General features: G+C 30.6%; 1 protein-coding gene across 1 annotated transcript; it reads left to right on the top strand.

Annotated features, from left to right (window-relative positions):
* The first annotated feature begins 447 nt into the window (after window positions 1-447).
* LOC129984471 (uncharacterized) lies at window positions 448-23,794 on the top strand. Its single transcript, XM_056094357.1, has 5 exons — window positions 448-578; window positions 4,097-4,223; window positions 13,224-13,363; window positions 22,142-22,289; window positions 23,432-23,794. The coding sequence occupies exons 1-5, from the start codon at window positions 539-541 to the stop codon at window positions 23,679-23,681; spliced, it is 705 nt and encodes a 234-aa protein (XP_055950332.1). The 5' UTR covers window positions 448-538; the 3' UTR covers window positions 23,682-23,794.

Genomic DNA, 23,794 nt, shown 5'->3' with positions numbered 1-23,794 from the left:
ATTCCATTGCAAATAGTTATGAAATTGATAGAAAATTTCATAAAATTTGTTCACAACTAATGAGTTTAAAAGCTCTGGTTAAAATAGTTTAGAGAAATAAACTTTTCAACTAACTAAATATTTAGATAATTACCCAAGATTTTGTTTATTTAAAATATGATATATGATTCAATGTTTGTTATATATCTCTAAAAATATAAAAAAGTTTGACAAATCATATAGTTTTCCCCTAGAAAACTTTCATCGAAATGACTAACTATAAATTTTAACTAATTAATGAAAATATTTAATTTGTTACTATTATGAATACAGCTTTGCGGTCTGCATTTCAAATATGTTACATTTTGTATTAAAATATATCCTCAGATGAATTTTTGAATATTAATTAAGTAAACGCAATCTCAATTTCCTCACACGTTTCCTGTGGTCTTATCGTCTGACGTAGCTGGTAGACATAATTTCCGCTGATAACTGGGTTTGCTAAAAATTTTGGGGAGTGTTTATTTATGATTTTTACGAAATTGCTTTGAGTTCCAAAATGTGGATTACATTGCTGATTGCTTCTGCACTCACAGGAGGTAAGAAAATTGAATATTTGAATTTTTAAATTAATAATTATGACAAATTTATGCGAAAGGTAAGAAAAGTTGTTAAAAGAAATTAGTGTACACTGAAACAAAAACGTATTGAGTACACGAATACACTGAAAAAAAAATGTATTTAACTCATTTACAGTAGCATGAATCGTCTATGAACATAATTTGTAATTAGATGAGTCCTTTTCTATTACATTAAGAGAAAACAATAAAATGATCATCTAATTAGATAGATGTTTCAAATTACAATTTGAATAGAGGTAGTGAGCGTTTTAATATTATAGTTATATGAGTGTATAATAAGATAATGCCACTAAGACTAAAGAAATTAGTTTCAAAAAATACAAATAAAATATTTAGGGAAAATATGGAAATTTGAAAAATAAATACCTTTAAGAGAAATAAAAGAATTAAATTCATATAACTAAAATTTATATTTTTAAATTTTAATATTGTGAAAAAGTGAATATTCAATAATAATAGGCTCTGGAGTTATTGAGAAGAAATGTCAAAATTTTGATTCATTTTGATAAAAGGCCTTATTAAGATATTAAAAAAGTATTTTTCTAATGCATATTATAGGCAGTACTTTAACAATATAGTACTCAAGGCAATAGATACTATCGTGTTGGCTTCATTTATAAGTTTCTCGTGTCTACATTTATAGAGTTTTATACTATTTTAAACTGAAGTATTATGAATGGATACTTTATTCAAACATTGTTAATTTCTTTGAATTTCACCTATTATAATAATAATTTTTTTCAGCTTCGTTGTAAAAAACAACTTTGATTATAATTTTTTTAAAAATATGCTTTCGCTTTTCCGTAATGTTTAAGCTTTCTGTTTGAAATTTTGTATTATAGTGCTGAACTCAAACTTTAAATTTTAACTGTTCATGTCACCCTTGTTTTAATTATCCAGTTCATATGTGAAAGGATGGACGTGCAATATGCTTTCTGATGGAATTGATTAAAAGTTTGATCTAAATTATAAGTATGAAAAACTGCATACAAAATTTCATATATCAATAACTTTTCAACTTAAAAATATGGTTTACAAGTATAAATTTGCCGACACAGTTCCAGAAGTGGTTTTTCCGTATTCGAAATGTCTGTTATAGTTGACACTTTCGATTCGTGCAGGAATAGAGTTAATTTGTCTAGTTATTAGAAAAATATACTTATTTTATGAATATTATTTCCACTTGAAGAAGAGTTTGAAAATTTTGACTTCTTCGCCACTAAATAATAAGCATCTTACGTCTGAAACCGTTTGAATCATCATTATAAATTTTTAATAGTTGACCACAGATAAATGAAAATGACCATCGAAGTATTGTATCATTACAAAAATAGTATCATTTTTAACAAATCAAGTTATTATTGATTTTATGATAATATTGCATCAAGTTATAGTAACTGTTCTATTTTTATTTGGATTTAATGAAAATATTTAAAATTATTGCACAACAAATAAAAACATATTTATTTTAAATATTTCATTATGTTTAAATGTAATTATATTTTAATGGGATGAATGCATACTGTAGGCATAATTTCCAGTCTATTGTACTTATATCTCAAGGCATTTATTGCCTTTCGTTAAAGATAAGGTATTTCAACATTATATAATAAACATAATGCTATATCTTATTACAGTCCTATCGCGGATATAGGATTGAAATGTCACCGACTTAGAGGCGGAGTTTCGTTTATATTTTGGATATTGCAATGGTATGGGATCGAATTAAAGCCATTTCGGTGACAGCATGTACCTACTAGGGACAGCTTGGACTATGAGAAGGACAAATGAATAAAATTATAGTTTTTAATATGGCCATTAAGTCTTTACCCTCAGTTTTCGTCAGTGCTGAAGTAAGCAAATATCATTCAATTGACCCTGTACCCCAAGGCAGGATGGGGGAAATATATTATCATTGTGTACTATTTGATATCATAAAAGGATTAGGGTATTAACTCATAATTTTAATATGATTAATATAAGTAAAAATAAATATTTTTATCACTAAATAAATTCATGACTTTTGGTCTATACTTGTAAGAATGAATGGATTCTCCCCCCTCCCCGGTCTACTTAATAAGTGTAAGGCCATACTTATAAGAATGTGCCTATCTTAATAACTGACCAAAGAGATACACGACACATAATGTTGTCTGTAATTTAAGATGGAGTGAATTAATTTGAAGTATAATTTTGTTTTTTATGAGTAGAAAATAGCTATAATAGGAAATGATACAATTTTGCTGATTATATACTGCCTCCTATTTCTTTCGAGATTGGTAGTTTTAGTGAACGGATACAAACATAAAGATCCAGTGTGCGTTTATGCAGATGTCTGGCATTTAATCTTTTTACTTTTTCATATAAGAAGTATAGAAAAATAAAATATTGAAATTGGTACAAAAGTCAAGACTTATAAGTTTACAGTTTGCCTGAATCTGAAACACACATATTTGGAATTTTATCTTTTTCTCTGCATGTCGTTTCAACTTTCATCTATAAACACAATAATTCAGAAACGTCTTGATCTAGATGGGTGAAATTTGTTGTATGGTCTTAACGCCAAAATTCTAGTCATATACCAAATTTTGAACGAAATCCATTCATCTGAAATCCGTCTGTGCAGTTAGTTATCAGATTACAGACGAGCACGATAATTGAAATTCAAAAAGAATAGATACTTAAAATTCGGTACATATGTTTAGCATCTGAAAATGTGGTGAATCAAATATCTTTAGTGCTTGACTATTTTTCGTATTTAATTTCACAAGCAAATAAAAGTGAAAATTCAGAAACGTATTGAAGTAAATATATGAAATTTGTTATACTATTCTGAGACTACAGTTGTAGTACTGATTCAACTTTTCTTTTCAGTCGGTTGTAAAAGAAGGCTTCTAAACTACACATTCGGTTTTCAGGTGTTTATTTATTAGCCTAATACCAGTAATTATTCTCCAAAACTCTCACACGTATAGGGCTGTTTTGTGATTATTGTTCGCTAATGGATGCAGTTAATAGTATACAAATACATTTATCAGAGAATTACTGGAAAAATTTAGAGAGATCATCCATGCTGAATTTTCTTAGTGTTCTTCATTTTATGAAATTCGGAAAATTTAGATATCTGTTGTTGCCAGTGCGATAAATAAAAAAATAAAAAGTGTGATAAAATTCCGTAATACGATCAGTAAGCCTTAATATTCCTTCAAACTGTTAAGATATATATATACAATTACTGATGTATATACAAACAAAAAAATAATAAATGACATGCAAAAAAAAAAAAAACCTTACACAGTAATGTTCTTCCAGATGTCAATGTCTATAGAGGGAACAGAAACAATTTCTGAGATCTTAAGATTTTTGAAAACCAAATTTCAAGCAAATGTTTTTAAATAGGTATGAAAAAACAAACAATGAAACAAGCAAGCACCAAAATAGTGACAAAATGTAGAATTAATTTTTATTTTGATTAGGTAAAGTGGAATCTACGTCTCAAGTATGTGACACAAAACTTTATGACTGCCATAACATGTATCCCGAGGCACCGATGAAGGCTGCCGGGGAAGTCCCGGATGAAGAGGAGCTCGAGACTGTTTGTCCGTAAGAAGTATACTTAACTATAAATTGAATAAAATATAAATAATTAATACTTTAGTATTTTCAGTCTTTTAATACTACTATGTGATCAAAAGCATCCGGCACTTTCGATTTTATTCATTTTTCCAAATATTTCCAAAATGGCAGCCCAAAATGTCTTCATATTTCGGCAGTATAAAAAAAGCAATTTAATTCGCATTTTACTGTAAAGATTTGATTATATGTCATTTAGGATACCAATCAGATATTGATGACGAAATACATGATTTTGGTCTAGCATAAAATACATCAGATATTAATTTGAACCATTAAATACATCAGATATTAATTTGAACCATTAAATACATCAGATATTAATTTGAACCATTAAATACATCAGATATTAATTTGAACCATTAAATACATCAGATATTAATTTGAACCATTAAATACATCAGATATTAATTTGAACCATTAAATACATCAGATATTAATTTGAACCATTAAATACATCAGATATTAATTTGAACCATTAAATACATCAGATATTAATTTGAAGCTTTCAATAAAGGTTTTATTTGTACTGGGTAAAACATTCATTCACTTCCGTAAATAAAACAAATATATTTGGAAAGATATATAGTCCAAGTAATTACTACTTTTTTGCTTATAAAATGCAAAGTTTTGAACTAAATAATAAGAAATTTACAGAATATATGTAGACGTGTTATGAAAGCATAATATGAAAATCTGAAATGAATTCGAAAATTATTCGTAGGAATATTAATAGTTTTATCAAATAAATTTTAGCTGTGCCAGCCCGACATATAAGTAAATTTAATATAAAATTTCCTTTAGAATGCTGTTTAAGATTTAAATAGATATTGTTACAAATCTGTAATTTTGCTACTCGGCCATGAATAGTGTCATCGTGAGAAACACCGTTGTAAGATCTGTGCTGAGCAGCTGCAGCGTAAATGACCTGAGAGCTTGGCGACCATTTGGCGACTTGGCGACGAATTTGGCGAGTTTGACGACTAAATGGATAATACCGGAAAGTTCTAGAAGTTTCACGATCCATCTAGTAAGACCCGAGGTACAGCCAGGTACGCCCTGATTGGTCTGGAAGACTCTAGCCCCGCCTCCCAGAACTATAAAAGACGGGCACTCAGAAGTTACGAGGAAGTCGAGTCGTGTGTATCGGAAGAAGTTGTGTGGATCGTCAAAAGTTGTGTGTGTGTGTGTGAGAGGAGTCGGAGTCGCCGACAAATAAGAGAAATTAGAGGATGAGACAGCAAGAAAGCTGCTGCACTGGCAATTAAATGCGCTGAGTTATTACAATTGAGTGGCGGTATTTGTAGAAGAAAAATTTTGTAACAATGTCAACATTGCTATCAGCTCAATTTCTGCTGTCCTTGCAGAGAAGCAATATTGCAAAGTATTTCATCACGTTGATATCTTTTAAACATTAATCATCATATAGTGATATGAAAAGTAATATTTATAGTGAATTTGGCATATACTACTCACTTTATACTTATAAATGAAATACATAATATAAATTGTACTAATTATGCATCATAAATAACAAACGGTTTGTATGTTATTCGTCATTATTTGCCTAAAAATAAAAGCTGTAGTGCAGAACTGCATGGAATTGACCGAAAGAATTCGCAATGAATTCTATGACCCACCTGTGTCTATCATCAATGCAATTATTTTTCGCAGGAAAATGCAAATTATCATTTTTCATGACATAACAGCCTATTAAAAATCTGTCTTTGGAGCGGCGAATGTCAAAGCATCGCTTATAATGAAACAATGCTGTATGGGGTCTATAGAAATAACTTAACTTAATGTAAAATAACTTAACTTAATAACTTAACTTAACATAGAAATAACTTAACATAAGTGCTATGAACTTATGAACCCGATATCCCGAATCCGGTATCCGACAATCCGATGATACAGTATGCGTATGAAGAATGCACGATAAACAGCTTTTACCGCTTTTCCGCTTTTATTTCGTTGTTTATGCTCTTTTTAATTTGTATTCACAACAATTCATAGCAGATTGATTCAAATAAATTCATATTTTTCAACTAGTAAGTTGAATTTGAAAAAAAAAAAAAATACATTTTGTTGCATATATATTGTTTAAAAGCCTCAATGGTCAGTTTTTGGAGAACAACCTGGACGATAAAGGCTACTGTATTTATAGAATTTGCGAGAAAGTTTCACCTCCAATATTTATAGAACATATTTTGATGTAAGATTTATATGAAAGTTTATTCTCTATATATATATATTTCAATAGTATTTCGTCATATATCAAGGAAATGCCTTGCTATTTAGTTGAAAAATTCGCACACTAAATAAAAAAAAAAATATTGAAAAAATTATAATTTAAAAGAAATCTTATATGTTTTTTCTAATATATAAGCTATATTTACAAAAAATGCTTAAAAATATTGCCAGAAGTTAATAAAACGATTATTGGAAGTTTCGAATTAAAAACTGCCTTCCTTGCAAAGAGGCAAGCCAAAATAGTCTTCTTCTATTTTCGGTCAGTTATCTAAGTTGCCTCTTGACCGAATTTTCTGAATAAAATGTGAATTCAGTTTTTTATATGGTTGAAGTTTAGAGACATTTCGGCCAGTCTTTTTGATATAATTGGAAAAATGTCTAAACACAAAAATTTTCCGTATATTTATGAATACATAGAAATGCATTATTTTATTCATTTTTATTTCCTTTTACTTGTTTAGTGTTCCTAATATAGAGCAATTTTGTCCTCATTTCCAAACGCGCTGGAATTTTGAAATTTTGCATCTTTCTGTATTTCGTTGAAAAATTTTATATATTTGTAACATTTTTATTAGTTTATAATATAATTAATTGTTTTAATTAAAAATGTGGTAACGACGTTGTATTGAAGTTGGAAAAAATGATTTCAAGTTTTCACGAAGTTTTAAAACAATTGTTATTGAATTATCAGTTAAAAATTGAAACGAAGAAAATAATTAAAATTTAAAACCTACTTTTAATAATCTTCCAGAATCGAGCCAATCGAAGAAGCAATTTAATAAATTTATTTTTAGGTTTTTAGCTCGAAGTTCCCTTTGAAATATATCAGAATTATTTCTTGTTGATACGATTCCATAATCATACACAGATTCAGAAAGTTGTCGTTATCCTTATTTAATTGTTTTAAGTAAATATCTTAATTATCTTAATCATTTTAAATAAACATCATAGTAAATAAAAATTATTTTGGAATGACATTAATAATAATTTTTAATAATCGTAATATATCAAAGACATTTTCTAGTTGAATCAATTTTTCTTTCATATGCAATGCTAAAAAAGTTCTATATCAAAATTAATTATAACAACGCCGGCGTACTGGCAAAGGGGTAGCACGTCTTCCCCGTGATCTGGGGGTCCTGAGTTCGAGTCCCGGCATGGGCATGGTTGTCTTCCTTTGTTCTATCTGTGAGATGTGTGAATGTGCGCTCCTGTAAAAAGAGGTTGTGCAAGCGAATGAGTGATGCGTGAGTAGCAAAATCGTACTCTTGGCCCTAGTTGACGCTACTAAAAACAAAAACAAAAAAAACATGAGACGCCCCCCACCTACCGGCTTAAAATCGTTGTCTTAGTAATAGTGGGTTTCTCCTTGGCAAGTGCCATAAGAAACTTCAACAACAATTGTAACAAGAAACAGTTAACGAAATTTGGTTATGTTTAGAGAAACAATTCGTTTTTGAACGAGTGCCTTGAAAAACAAGCCTTTTCTATGAATATACTTATTTATAAGTCGATGTTATTAATATGAATAATGTTTACATTAAATTGCAATGAAACGTCTGGATACTTTCTCAGTTATTTTGTTTCAAGAAATTGTTATTAAGGAATTTGACAAATAAGTCATTTATAAAGTATTCATAATACTACATGGTAACCAACTAAAGAGGTGATAGATTAAAATCCTAGTTTAGTGTTCCCCTTGCTCTCAAGAATGCCAAAAGTAAAAAATCGCCAATCAAGATGACTGACTATATAAATAACACTGTGAAACAGTTTCAGTTACCCATCGTTTGCATTAAAATTATGAGATTTATTGATCACAATTGTTTTATCTAAGAACACTTCTTTTTGAGCTTTTTTTTGGTTACGATTGCTTCTCTGAATATATATATAACACATATGACTTATTAAATAATCACTAGAAATCCAAGAAAAAAACAACAAATCTCAAAAAATTCTATAACAATATTATGATGAAAAACAGCGAAATGAAGACATATAATTCAAAAAGTTCGAGCAGATGTTTTTAGTTTCTGTTCTGACAAAATTCGTAAACAGACGATTTTAATTAGATATAAATAATTTGGTAAGAATAGTAAAAGTTAAATATTGTGTGTTCATAGCCCGTTTTAAAAATAACATTGAATATTTTATTAGCAATTATAATACTTTCGATTATAAAATGTAATTTATAAAATTCTAATTTCTTTATTAGATGTTTATTCGTCGAATATTTTTAATTTTCATTTCTTACAAAATAGTTGCTGTAGATATACAACTCATAAAGGGAAGAACATTGTAAACTAATCAGTATTAGGGTTACAAGTAAAATGATTCCTCTTGATTTTTCGGATTACCACATTGGCGACGAACTCGGGGGCACACTAAACTAGGTTTAAACCGGTGATGGATGGACTTCCTTTGGTAAGGGTACCTCCTAAAGGATTCTGCTTAAATGGCTTTCAATCAATAGAATAGTAATAGGCATATCTGTTGACAAAACGAAGGAGGACACAAATTATAGTTTGATTTTATTGGGATAATTGAAAAACGTAGGATATGAAGCCGTTATTAAGTGATTATCATTTTTACAGTAAAGCAATTATTAAACCAAAATTGGTACAAAAGGAATCTGGAGCCAAACTCATTTAGTTCAAGAATTCCCACAGGAAAAATAAATCGAATCTACAAAGCCTAAAAGCAAGGAATATGGAGGAAATTAGGGTCGATGTTAGCAATTTTTAAATCAGTAATACTGATCGGTTTTTACTTAATTAAAGCATTGAGTTGCGAGATGTTTGCGAGTTGCGACATGTAAATAAATGTTTGTGAAAATTGATATTGCATTGAATTGTATGATTGTTTGTTGAATTGTTGCATTGAATTGTTTTCTAATAGATATTATTCATAAGTATTAGAAAAAAAGATTTCAAAAAAAGGTTGCATGTACTTTTTCACCTATCCTGCATCTTCGTATCGTAATTACAGATGATTTCATCAATCCATGGATAGCGAAAAATGTGGAATTCCTTTTTGATAACCCTTAGCTGACGCTGACGGCCTTTAAATTTCGACAGTAAAATATTTTTGTGTGACTACCGCTTCTAAAAGGAAATGTTAATTACAATCGTGTTAATATAAACGTTTTAAGTGTAAGGAATTTGCAGAAGTAAAATCCATGAAAGGCAGTAATATGGCTCGGTAGAGAAAGTACCTTAACACTCTAATATACAGGGCAATCGGTAAAGTCCTTTTAAGCCCTTGAAATTCAAAACGGCGTCTCGTAAAGTCATGAAAGTAACGTGTATCTATTAAGTAAAGTAACTATGCTAAATTTATTAACAGCATAAAGCGCCTTTAGTTTCGAAACAAAGTTCTTACAAAATATAAATAAGAATATAGATAAAGAATATCGGCAAAACCTTCTAGTTAGAAAAATATATACACTATTCCAAAGTAAAAACACAAAAAAACGTTTCTTGTAGATATCTGTAAAATTAGCGGAAATGTTTGAGGTTAAAATTATGAATTTCCCAAGAATTAAAAAATGGTTTACTTAAAAATGAAAAATGTCCTTCAATATTATCATATAGTTTTTTCGAAGTAATTGTAACGACGAAGTGAGATTTAAGTAATGAAAAAAGTAAACAAAAATAATAATTAAAAAACACTTAAATGCATTCAGTGGTGGTGGTGGTAAGATCTGAGGATGCATTTTTCATTATTAGGACACTTTTTTTGTCACGGAAAGTTCATAACTTCAATCGAAATATCTCTGCCAATTTTACAAATAGCTCCATGAAACATTTTCTTCTGTTTTTACTTTGGAACGGCGTTCATTTTTCTATTAATTTTTTTGGACCGATCTCCTTCATTTGTTTTTAGTTATTTCTTGTATTTCCTTATTACGCCGCTAGGGACACTGTATTCTGTCTCAATAAATTCAGCATAGTCACTTTACTATAGGTACTAGTCACTCCTATGGCTATACGAAAAGCCATTTTGAATTCAAAGGGTTTAAAAACGACTGATCATCCTGTGTATGAATAATATATATTATTTGTAAGGGATGAATATTAAAACATTTTATAAAAAATAAGACGACAAAAATTAGAGTGAGTTCATAAAATACGTAATCTCACATTCCTGGTTCAGAATGCCATTTAAACATGTGGTTAAATATTTCTATAGTATAATTCAGTAGAATGGTATAAAATTCTTAGAGGAAAAGATTGTTCTAATACTGACGGAAAAAAATTAAATAATAATGCATGATACGAAATGACATGTTAACTTGTTATCATCCAAATAACTCGAATGAAATAATACCGATTATTACGAATTACAGTGTCTAAAGAGTAAGTGGTGATATTGTATTCACATTCATTTGTATATATTACATACTCTTTTTTGTACATTGCTGTCTTCTGTAAATACCTCGTGCAATAAACATGTGTGTTTGAAAGTTTTGGAGTTTTCTCTTAACAAGGAGAAACATGATATACAGACCAGCTGAAGGAAGTGAGTTTCCCAGAACGTTTAGGCAAAGTTGGTTCATTTGATTGACAACAACATTCATTTCTTAAATGTGATTTTTGTAGAAGTTCAAATGAAGATACATATCGAATTCCTACAGCAGTAGCATACGCCTTATCATCCCAAATATTCATGAAAATCACTGATCACCAGTATATCTGGTTGAAGAAAGCAGTTACGGAAAGATATATGTAGTGAATAGCATATAAGCCAGTTAACAACTACGCTACACGAGCATATGCTTTTGTATCCTGGTTATGTTACTGGGCTGCGAACCACAAGGTCCCAGGTTCTATCCTCGCGCATCGCAAACCCCCAAATTGGTGACCTCGGACGATGAACCTTCAACCTTCGAACAGCTGTTGTGGCGCCATCTACCCACAGCAAACCAAAGTCGTCAGATTCACTTGATGCAGCAACCCAAGTCGTCACGCTCACATGACGCAGCATCAGCAATCACTCACCCACACACGCTCGCCATAACGCTTGGCACTACTCCAATGGGTACAGGCGCATTATACTCAACAGCCAATAAATACATCACCACTCAACCAATCATATCGTTCGTCTCACCTCCGACTCACTGGAGGAAGAGTCTGTAGTGAATAGTATATAAGCCAGTTAACAACTACGCTACACGAGCATATGCTTTTGTATCCTGGTTATGTTACTGCGCTGCGAACCACAAGGTCCCAGGTTCTATCCTCGCGCATCGCAAACCCCCAAATATTCATCAGAAAATGTTCAACACTGCCAGCGAGAGTGTCTTACCAAAGTTGCCAGTTGACCCCATAAAATGTAATCAAAAGAAAGATAAACATGGCGAGTTGTATTTTAGCAATAATGCATGAATTGCTCCGCTCAATCTATTCTATCAGAATGTCCATTTTTTATATCGGAGACTGAAATGAGTTTAAGTAACTTAATATACCTTTGTGCGAGACCTTGATTAATGGAAACTTCACTGTATGAAGACTGATTCCATAGTCTATAAGGAAATTTTTCCATTAAATTCAGCTCTCTCAACTGGACTTTAAACATATTTTATTGGAGTGTTTCATTTAAAAAGAATCTAATTACAAGTACTAAATTAACTCTTCGACATGTTTTTATGTATTTTAGGCTTATCTTTCCATATGCGATGTGCAGAGCCTTCACGAACACTCGATTCTCGAATGAAATTTAAAACTTTAGCTTTTATTACAATAGACTCTTTTCAAAGAAGTTATATTTTTCTAGATTCCATTCTATGTGAGAAAAAAAACCAAGCGATGAAATTGATACGGCAGTGGTGTTTTGTGTTGTAACCATCTGAAGATTTTCCAACCACATAGCAATTTGATCTTATTTTCCAAGTTCGATTGAAACATTTTCCCTTTAAATAACTGTTGTTGTCTATAGTTGTCTATTATCAGTTAATATGATATTATCGGAATACCTTTTATATGAACAAACAGTATTTATCTTATAAATTTAAATGAACAATTCTCTCATATGTATAAATTTATTTCGTGCATTTCGGAAACGGCTCTAATGATCTGAATCGAATTTTATATTTAGATAAGTTTTGCTTTTTGAGTGTATCTATATATGTGTCTTTCCTGAAAAGGCGAAATTTTACACAAAAACACACCCATTTTTTATGTCTAACCTATTACAGCCTTTTCCAATCTGCTCTAATACTGACAGTGTCTTATAGTGCCATATCGTCAATTTTTTGATACTTTCATTGTATAGGATGATAACTACTGGTGCCTCAAAATTTTGCAAGATGGTACAATATGACATTATCCAAATACGAAGACGTTCCGTTCATATCTAATAGCAACAATGTAATTATTGTGCTAACCAAATAGAATAACATGTGTGTTAAGCTAAGTGCATTCATGCTTTTTTTTTCTTTTTATTTAAATGACCAGTTCATACGTAGGTAAGATTGAAAATATTCATATATAATCAGTATGTGAGTTGTATTTAAATATTCTCTTTAAAAAAAACGGCCGAGCGGAGCAGTTTTCCTGATACTTCTCATTTCATTTTATGTGATAAGTTTTTTTTTTTTTTTGATATCTTATTCAACACTTAACAGAGCGACTATTTTACTTATTGAGAATCTCTCTCAAAATAATTAGGCATTATTCTGTGTTAAAATAATTTCAAAAAAAATCCATAACCTTTCAGGGATCTAGTGAAGATGGCAGATTGTTTCGCAGAATACAGAGAAGAATGCAAGGAACTTTTTGAAGGACTTTTTCCTTTCTACGATCGAGACGGAACACTGTATAAAGAAATTTGCAATAAAACTTCCGTATTACGCTCTAGTAAGTTTTACATTTTTTAGAAAATCTCTACGATATACGTGACTAGCTACATATATGTATCAGATAAATGTAATAAACTGCATGTATAATTGCCCATTAAGTAGAATAACCTGCGATTATGTATAATTACCAGGTATTATGTATTAATGTATAATTGTACATAATCTCCGGCGATTAATGTATAATTACCGGCATGTATAATTATGTATAATTACCGACTATTATTCAAAATCACCAGGGGTGATTATGTATATTTACATGTAATTATACATAATCACTACATCAATCACTTCTAACTTAATTTATATATATATATATACAAAGTAAAATATAAACAACTTAAAAATCTAATAATAAAATTGAAAAACGAAAGCTGAAATTAAATTGGAGAAAAGAAAAGTGTCCAAAAATTTTATACTACACCTTAATAGTTAAAAAATATATATCAGTAAATTGTTCCTTTTACATTAGTTTATGCACAAAGAAAATTGGCCAATGCTTCTGTAAACAAAATTAGCTGAATAAAGTTTATTTTTAAATTTAGGGGGGTGCTTAAAACGTTTTGAAGGATTTATTATAAGAGAGATATATTATGAAGAGAAAATTTATTTAATTTAGAAAACTTGATATTTGCAAATTTTTGTCCAGATAAACATCATCCAACGTTATTACTTCAAAAATTTTTTCCAATATCGCTTTTTTTGAAAGAATAAATATTCATTCTTCGTACGAGAAGTTTAAAGCAAGTAGCAATCTTTTACTTTCTCGTATCGGGAAGTACAGAGAAAGTATTGAAATAGTGAAAAATTCGAATTCGATTTTGTGGCAAATCTCCTCGTTTCAGACCTCCCTGAGTTCGTAAAACATAGTTTGAAAAAATTTCCGTCTGTCGGTCGGTTTTTGACAAAGTTAAATGAAAAACTTTTTGAGCTAGATGGATGAAATGTGTTATACGGTCTTTACATCAAATTTCTATCAAATTTTAACATAAATTCTTTCAGAGAAAGTGTGTCTCACCGGCTGCTCGAATCTAACTACATAACGAAGAGAACACCATTGATGAAATTCGGCACATCTTTAATATCTATAGCGTAAACACCTATCAAAGCCAAATCCAACAAGTTGTGCAATGTTTATCGATATTACTTTCAAATACATGCAAATGTGATAACTCAAATATGCAGTGACTTAAATATGTCGAATTTAATATGGGATTTGAGTAGTTTTGTGTCATATTTCTGTTTCATTCAGTTGGAAAAAATGTGTCTAAAACTCGCCAAGGATCATACAATAGATTCAATAAAAAAAGCTAAATTCACCCCAAAAGTTAACATTTCGTAGTTATTGCACGCGTATTCCATAAAAGGCGTTTTGTGGGACAACACCTATATTAGAGAATATGCGAAAAAGTTTTGGGAGGACCACACCGGCTGGTTTATATATAAAATTTCTGACATGGCATTTACATCCAATCTTTATGTGATTGCAATTATGCGATTCTATTCTTCAATATTTTTTCTATTCTTCTATTATCTATTATTATTCTATTCTTCTTTATTTTCTATTCTTCTATTATCTATTATTATTCTATTCTTCTATTATCTATTATTATTCTATTCTTCTTTATTTTCTATTCTTCTATTATCTATTATTATTCTATTCTTCTTTATTTTCTATTCTTCTATTATCTGTTGTTCTTCTATTCTTCTTTATTTTCCATTTCTTCTATTATGCTCGGTGTCTCCTCACGTTAGCTATAAGACATAGGTTGAATACGGAATTCTCTGACAGATAGCCTACAAGGAAGTTCAAAGTTTTTTTCATAGAACTTTTATCCAAGGGTCTTTTACGTGCTTGTATGCATAACACTCCTCGTGTAGATGAAGAAAATCTTTTCCGACTGATTTAAAATTGTGTTAGAGAGGAAGAAACGGTGTCCAGATATTATTAGAATAATTCGACATTCAATAGAGATATCAATAGTTATCCTGTTGAAGAAATTTTGTAAGCAATTCAATTAATGTATTATTTGTCTACTAGGAGCAATATAATCCTCCCAGGTTTACTATGCAAATCTTATTCGAGTTACTTGCAACAATTAAGACCCTGCGTCTTAGTTTTAAAAAAACAAGGCTGTTCCAAAAAACGATCGAGCTTAAGCCATGCGCTTATTATGTCTTAATTGAAATCAGCATTGAATTAAATGTATTGGCCAAAAAAACTGTCTGTTTTTTTTTAATTATTTTTGTAAGCATTTAGTAAACGTAATAAAAAAGCAATGAAAATGATTGCAAAATACTGAAGATAAAAATTTTAAGATTGTCTAGAAAAAACCCTGGTAATAATTATTTAGATTCCGAATGATAAAGCACTTATTGTGCAACATCTCAGCACAATTATAGGAAAGCAATTTTTTGAATTAAATACATTCCTTACAAAAATAAATTTAAAATATTTCAAATTGCTTGAATGGATGACCTTCATTTCACATCAATTATTAAAAACTAAATAATATAATATCTAAAATTAAAATTTTTTGCTAACAAAAAAAGTTATATATGAAATTGTTAGAAAGCTAAAATATATAATTCAAAGACGTTTAAAAATGAAAATTAAATTGGATTTGCTTTTCTGTTTTAACAAGATATAATTCACAAAAGTGAGTCGACATTTTGTTAATAAAATATAAATAATCGCTGTTTTTAAAATATAAATAATCCATGAATACACTTTTCCCGAAAAGATTCCATATATTTGAGCAATAAAGAATGGTTAGCTACACTTCAAAATGGCGGAATTGATTAGCTTCAAAAATTGGCAATGTTTCTGTCATTTGGAAATTTGTTCTGTAAACTAAACGCAGCAATATGAATGATTCCTCAACACATTTGTTTATCTGTTACACCTTTCGACTTCTTTTATTTTTTCGATAATATTTAACAACATTGATGAAGTTGATTTAAGTCATAACAGTAAACAATCAAGTAAAGAACGCATTTGTTTGCATTTAAAAAAAATCACGCGTTCACGCTTGCAGTGTTTTCGAAACCTATAGCTAAATAACGCAAGCCACATAAGAAAAATATTTATATAGGCTTCTAACACTCTAAATTAAATATATTACATATTTCAAAAGCTTATTAGTGTTCCTTAAAAGCTACTGTAAATGAAGTACATACAAATCTAAATTTATTTTAAATTTTTCCCAATAAACCAAGGACATCCTGGCTGGTTATTTTCATTTTCAAAAATGGTGAAATTTTCCTAGTACTGCAATATTTTTCATACATGAAAGATCAAGAAAGACAAATGGCTATTGTTGGCATGGATACGTGTGAGTTTCTATTCAAATTAAAATTTGGTAAAATCAGTATTGTCATTTTGGGGGGTAGGATAGATTGTGTTGTTGTTGTTTCTTTCCATGGACAAGCCCGCGGTTACGAAGACAGCGATTTTAAGCCGGTGGGGGAGCGTCTCTTGTTTTTATAGTAGCGACATCTAGGACCAAGAGAACGACTTAGCTACACACGCATCACAACCCTTTTTATAGGGCGGACTTCATTCACGTATCCACAGACCGTAATTTAGACCTGAATCAGAGAACGATCACCCCTGATCTGGTACCCCCAGTGGTATTACTCTCGGCATGCAGGACTTTGTGACCAAGACAGATTTATACGCACATCAGCCATTAAGCACGCGGGGAATTTTCGGACGGCGGGGTTCGAACTCTCAACCTAAGGGCAAACCAACGCTCTACCAACCAGGCTATTCCGGCCCAGAATAGATTGTGAAATTTAACGTCCTTAAAATATATATTGTGAAGTAGTCACATGGAGAAGTCTGTCATAAATAGTCAATTGTCCTGCTATAGATGGTCATTGATGACGTACCTGAAAGACATGAACAGTCGTATAAAATAAAAGCTACTGAGATAAATCCAATTGGGACTCGGAAAAAAGTACATTGGCTTTTCCAATGACTTAAAATATATAAATTATTTAACTAAAATTATGTAACTAGAAAAGGTTTTTAAGTATTTTTTATGTGGCTCGCATAAATAACCTGAAATATCGCAATAAGAAGTATGAAGAATTGAACTTAAAAGTTGAATTTTTTAGTAGATATATTATGATTCCAACTTACGTTGATACTTTGTAGAAAATTGTATGGCAGGTTTATCACATAATACAATTTTCTAAATATTGTTACGAATCTGTGGTGCGGCTTCCCAGCATAGTTGGTTTCATAGGAGACCCCGGAGCTTGGCGATAAACTTGGCGATCCTTTGGCGACGAATTCGGCGACTTTGGCGCCAAAATAGATTATACCCGATACATCGAGAATTTTCCCGATCCGTCCAGTAGGAACCGAGTTACGCCTCGAACGTTCCTGATTGAGAGGCTTCTAAGCCCCGCCTCCTAGGACCTATAAAAGGAGGAGGCCGCAGCTGCTAGGGTAGAGTAGTCGGAACCGACGGTAAAGAACCTTCTAGAGATAAGCGGAGCAGCGATGGAGTGAAGCTAGTCCTGAACTAAGCTGTGTGCTACTGTCTGCAGTAGAATCTGTTGTACGCTGCTGTGTATGCTGTGGTATGCTGCACGTCTCGGCTGAAGATAATCGTCTTTTGTGCTGTATATAGTTGTCGTCTTTGTGCTGTCCTGTGTGTCTTCGTGTAAATAAACGTCGTTGTTTTATTTTCTACTGCCGCCTGCTGATTGAGCGTTCTCCACACCATATAACTCCCACTATCCAAACGAACCCCGAGAAATTCCGTAACAATATCATAGGAACAAGTTTTTTATCTTAAAGAATGGCATACATTCAAAAGTCTTTTTCTGTTTAAAATTATATTGCAAACAGAATCGATAATATTCATTACATTTTTTCATAAATTTAAGTTAGATTTAAGCTTATGATTGTGTCACACTTATTTTACAAGACACTTAAAATTACACATACAAGCGGCTCTCTCTGTGTTCTCCAAAGCAATTAGCCATGAATATTTGCACGAAAAAGATAAGAAAAAAATCGTTGCTGCAAAATAGAAAAAAAATGTGTGTGTTTTTTATATTTACCACTTCGACAGGTGCTGAAAGTGATTAATTTCGCAGAAAAGTATCCTAACGCGGCTCATTACCGAAGAACTCATTTTTTCAAATGGAAAAAAAATTATTTGTATTCTCTATAAAGTAGTTTCTATCAAGGTAATATTTTTTCAATGGATTCTTTTCCATAAAAAAATCGCTGTATTTTTTTCAAATGGCGATCAAAAATTAATTGATTGATCCTATTCACAAGAATTAAAAAATACTGATAAATTAGTTGTGATTACTCAATGCCAATATAACATATTTCTTTATGCAGATTTTTTTAAATTCAAAATTGAAGAAATGGGATCTAAATCAATCAAATATATATTAAGAATAAAAATCGAGAATAGTTTTAAATTAAATGTTATTTTCAAATGACAATCCAAAATTAATTGATTTAATTTATTCACAAGGATTCAAAAAATAAGTAAATAAAATAAGATTACTCAGTAATAAAAATAATATTAATTTCTTTATGTAATTTTTGTTTTAATTTCAAAGTTGAAGAAATGGAATCTAAAATCAATAATATATATATATATATTAGAAATGAAAATAATGCATGGTTTTAAATGAAGTGTTAAAAGAAAATTTTCAACATGTTTTAGAAAATTTGTAATACAATTTGTCTTTACAAGTAAGATTAGGAGGGAATTCTGATATATTATATGATTCTATCTAATTATAATTAGATAGAAAAATTATAATTCTAACATATTATTTCAAAATGTATTTTAAGGCCTTACCATATTTCTTATTAAAAAAAGAATGAAATAATATCGTCTGCTAGATGCTTCCAGTATCGGTTATGTTTAAAATAGGTTGAAAGTCAAGTTTAATTAATGTTATGATCACATTTTCTTTACTAATTACGAAAATTAAGACACAACAAAATTGAAAGCAATACATTACGGCTTCATAATGATTTTTGTAAAATAGATGAAATATCATTAGCATTCTTTTCATTAGAAATTCTAAGTAGCGGAAAAGGTCTATCTCTCCCCCTGGAAAAAATGCATCTGACTTTTACAAATTAATAATAAATTAATATTCATATCTCCATTTTTGGGTATAAATTGCAAGCAATAATTAAGTAGCAACCACGATAATGCAATATTAACCCATTTGAAACTTCACATGCTCCGAATATATTGATATGCAATCATATTCTTAGTAAACATGGTGTGCATCCACTCTGCATTGAGTTAAGAACGTAAAGTATATTTGTATCCCCTACCTTATATATTTAACTGAACAAGTAAAAATACCAAAAATGACTTCCTATTTGCTTTCATTTATTACTAGCCGCCTTTGGCGACCAGCCGGTTCGCCAATCTTAATGTTCGTTAAAATTTTAATAATTAAATATTTTATGCAATTTCTACTTTAATAGCTCCTTCATCAAAATATTTTAAAACTTCAAATTTTGATTATCATATAATTCATTCATAATATTATAAAGGCCTTCAGTCATAACGTGATATGTATCTCTCTAATTTTCTGTTACCCCTCGTAGAATTTATGCTTTAAATTAAAGTGTAAATGATTAATCTACAATTAATATAATAATATTTTTTACTGAAACAAAGCATTTTTTCAATAATATGATTACTGATAATAGAGTCACTGAGCGTTTAAACTTTATGGGCACTAAAGAATATCTTTCTTAATTTATGTAATATCTCAAGAATTTGTCAACAAAATTTTCTCAGATTCATCATGAACAGATCGATTCATGAACAATGTTTCATTTTAAATGCATTAAACACTAAGAAAATAAAATGAATCGTTTAAAATAATCGGTCTAATACAGGTTTAAAAAAACTACTTAAAAAACGAAGTACTTAAAACTATAAGCATATACAAAAAATATATAACTAACATAAATACAATTTACTTACAAAAGCATGCAACTAACCTAAAAATAATTTAAATCATCCGTTGAAAGTGGTTGTCATGACAACAATCAGAACAATGCGCATGCGTGAATTTTCTTCGCCTGTTAGGTAACGGAAATGCGTGAATTTTTCTACGCCAGTTGGGGTAACGCTATGCAGATTATACATTTTTAATTTTCTTTATTCTGTGTTATTTTAATTCAAAAGTACTTCAGAATGAATCTGAAACATGGATTAATTAACAATGTTTAATTTTAAATGCATAAAACATTAAGAAAATAAACAGAATCGTTTAAAATAATCCGCCGAAAAATATTAACCCTAGCCTCATTACTGTTGGGAGAAAAAGCCTTACTCATTTGGCGGTGGGGAAAATGGAAGATTATTTTGGCGGAAAAGTTGGCGGTGGGGAAAATGGGAGATTTTTTGGCGGGAAAGTTAGTTTTTAATTAATATTTAAAATTCTAATTAAAATTTCAAAAAAAGGGACCCCAGGTGCACATTCCCGACCTCTAAGGTATACATGTACCAAATTTGATAGCTGTATGTCAAATGACCTGGCCTGTAGAGCGCCAATACACACACACACACATTGAGCTTTATTATAAGTATAGATTTTGTATTGAATTCTTATCCTATATTACATCTCTAATACACGCAAAACCAATAGCCATCTTTTTGAAGTTTCCTATAAAACTATAAGACTATCGATATTTTTCTAGTGGGTTTAAATTAAGTACAAGAAAATTTGTGAATTTCAAAAATACTAAACGATTTTCCGAACCCATAAATTTTATAAAATCACAAATTCTGTCCCTATTGATCCTGGTTCTCAATGCACAATATGCTAGTGCTTAATGACAGTTCTGCCCATTCTTATAGAATACCCACATTTTAATTTTCAACGATTTCAATGTTTTAATTCTTTTCACATTATTTTAAAAGATATTCTTCATTAAGTACCTTATCCACATATTTTTACCTTTCTAAAAATGACAGTTTTTTTCTATCTCATATGAATATTGTTCATTCTTTTTTTAATGTTCGAAAACTTATTCAACATGGTTTTTTATTCTAGAATAGAATATTTGCAACATTGAATAGAAGTTTCAATTAATCTTTTAAAATATGACCATATGCCATTTTTGGACCATATGTTTGCATATACCTAATAATTGTCGCTGCGTAATCAGAAATTGGTTTAACACCAGTAAACTCCATCAAACTCAAACTCACAATTTCCAATATCAGACATAATTAACTTATAAAATCATGTAGTTTATTATGACGTGCTTTTCTTAAGATAAGATCTGATTACATATTAAATATTTAACCTTGCATTACCAATTTAATGATTGATTTAGCCGGCGTCCTGGCATAGGGGTAGCGCGTCTTCCCCGTGATCTGGGCGTCCCGGGTTCGAGTCCCGGTTTGGGCATGGTTGTTCCTCTGTTGTTCTATCTGTGAGATGTGTGAATGTGCCCTCCTGTAAAAAGTTGATGTGCAAGCGAATGAGTGATGCGTGAGTAGCAAAGTCGTACTCTTGGCCCTAGTTGGCGCTGCTATAAAAAATAAGAGACGTTCCCCCTCAGGCTTAAATCGCTGTCTTCGTAACAGCGGGCTTATCAGTGGCAAGTGCCATAAGAAACAAACAAACAATGATTGATTTGCAATTATATCGAGGTATTGAAAAAATAATATATCAATTAAAATTGGTATTGGAAACATCTAGGATTTTAATAAACGATAAATATTTATGTCATTGTCTCTTTTTTTCTTTCTTTTAGAGTACCTGACAAATGTTGATTGCTACAAGCGAATAGAAAATGCGAGCATTTACATGTTGTGCTACAATGAAGCTATTAGCGTTTATGAACAGTATGTTCTATCTAAAGAGACCAGCGACCCTGAAGTTATGTTCCGAAGGCCATGCATGTAAGTGATATTATGCTTACTTAATAAAGCACCATTGAGTTTGCCTCTTAGTCTATATACTAGTAATTTCCTACAAAACGTCTTGGAATTTTACATATAGACTCAGTGCAGAGATAAGGGAAATATATTTAAAAATCATAATTACCCAGGTAAGTGCAGTCATAAATAAGAATAAAGACATAAAAAATAATACGACACAACACAAAGAATTTATTATCGTAGAAAAAAATATGTAATACATACGAGAGTCACGTTTTTATCAAGATTTCAACTCTTTGTAACGATTCACTCATAACATCAATCGCAATTAATCGTCAGAAATCATGATTCAATAAAATTACATAATTCAATAAAAATGCTAGATGTAGCCAGAGATCAGTATTTCATCAATGACATACAGTTTGTTTATATAATGGCATATATCTAATAGGTTCTTTAGTGTGGAACTCAATGACACACACAAGAAGTAGAGCTAAACCAATTTATTAACTCAACTCTGAACTGAGAACACAGTGACTGACAGATCTTCTGCTTTTTACACTAGCAGGGAAAGTTCCAGAATACTTTTCTGGAGACAGTCAGAAAAGTCCAGAACACTTGTCTGGTAAACTAAAGAAATGTCCAGAATCTTCTGGAACATGAAATAAAGGAAAACATAAAATCAAGGAACTAAATATTTACCCTGACTGTGAATCGCATTTTCTCTAGCGGGATTCGAACTAAGGATCAGTGCTATGACCATTCGGCCATGCAGAGTCGGCTGCCTTTTTACAATGCGGCAATATTACAATGCGGCAATATTACAATGTCTTATGCAATGTGTCGGAGTTCTTTATTATACTACGCAGCAAATAACTCTTGTGTTAAAATGAATATTTGAGCACTTGTAACATTCATGCATTATTCTAAATTCACAATTTTACGAGGGGGTGGATAAATTCACAATTTTATGAGGAAAATAATACCTTTCTCAGAATGTATACTATTCCCAATAGTTTCCATTATATGTTAATTTTGCTAAACACGATTTATTACAGCACCAAATGTATTAAAGATCTAAACCATCTACTCCATTCAGTAAAGATTTATTGTAAAGGGAATTTATATGAATTAAAACTAATATTATATTTATTGTATTATAGGCAAATGCCTTACGTTCTGGGTTGTGTAGCAGCAGAAGTTCAAGCATCCTGTGGTGACGAAGCCGCTGAAACCTTCGTCCAAGTAGAGAAACTCAAGGATTCTACAGACTGGATCAAATACTGTCTTCACAATTTGGAATACAAAAACGAAATTTACACCGATTTCTTGCCTTCAATACAAATTGCTGAGAATCTCAGAAGACAGATTAATAAAGTCCTCGATGTCCTCAAAGAAGAAATCACTGAATGAGAGGACTCAAAGATTACTTGATAAATGAAATCGCATTGTATTTTAATTATCTATTTCATAAATTCTATTCTTTGATAAATAAAACTTCATGTGACGTAATTTTTTTACATATA

Source organism: Argiope bruennichi, chromosome 9 (genome assembly GCF_947563725.1).
Source record: "Argiope bruennichi chromosome 9, qqArgBrue1.1, whole genome shotgun sequence".
Lineage (NCBI taxonomy): Eukaryota > Metazoa > Arthropoda > Arachnida > Araneae > Araneidae > Argiope > Argiope bruennichi.
Note: the sequence above shows the minus strand (reverse complement) of the source record. Positions and strands in the feature narration are given on the sequence as shown.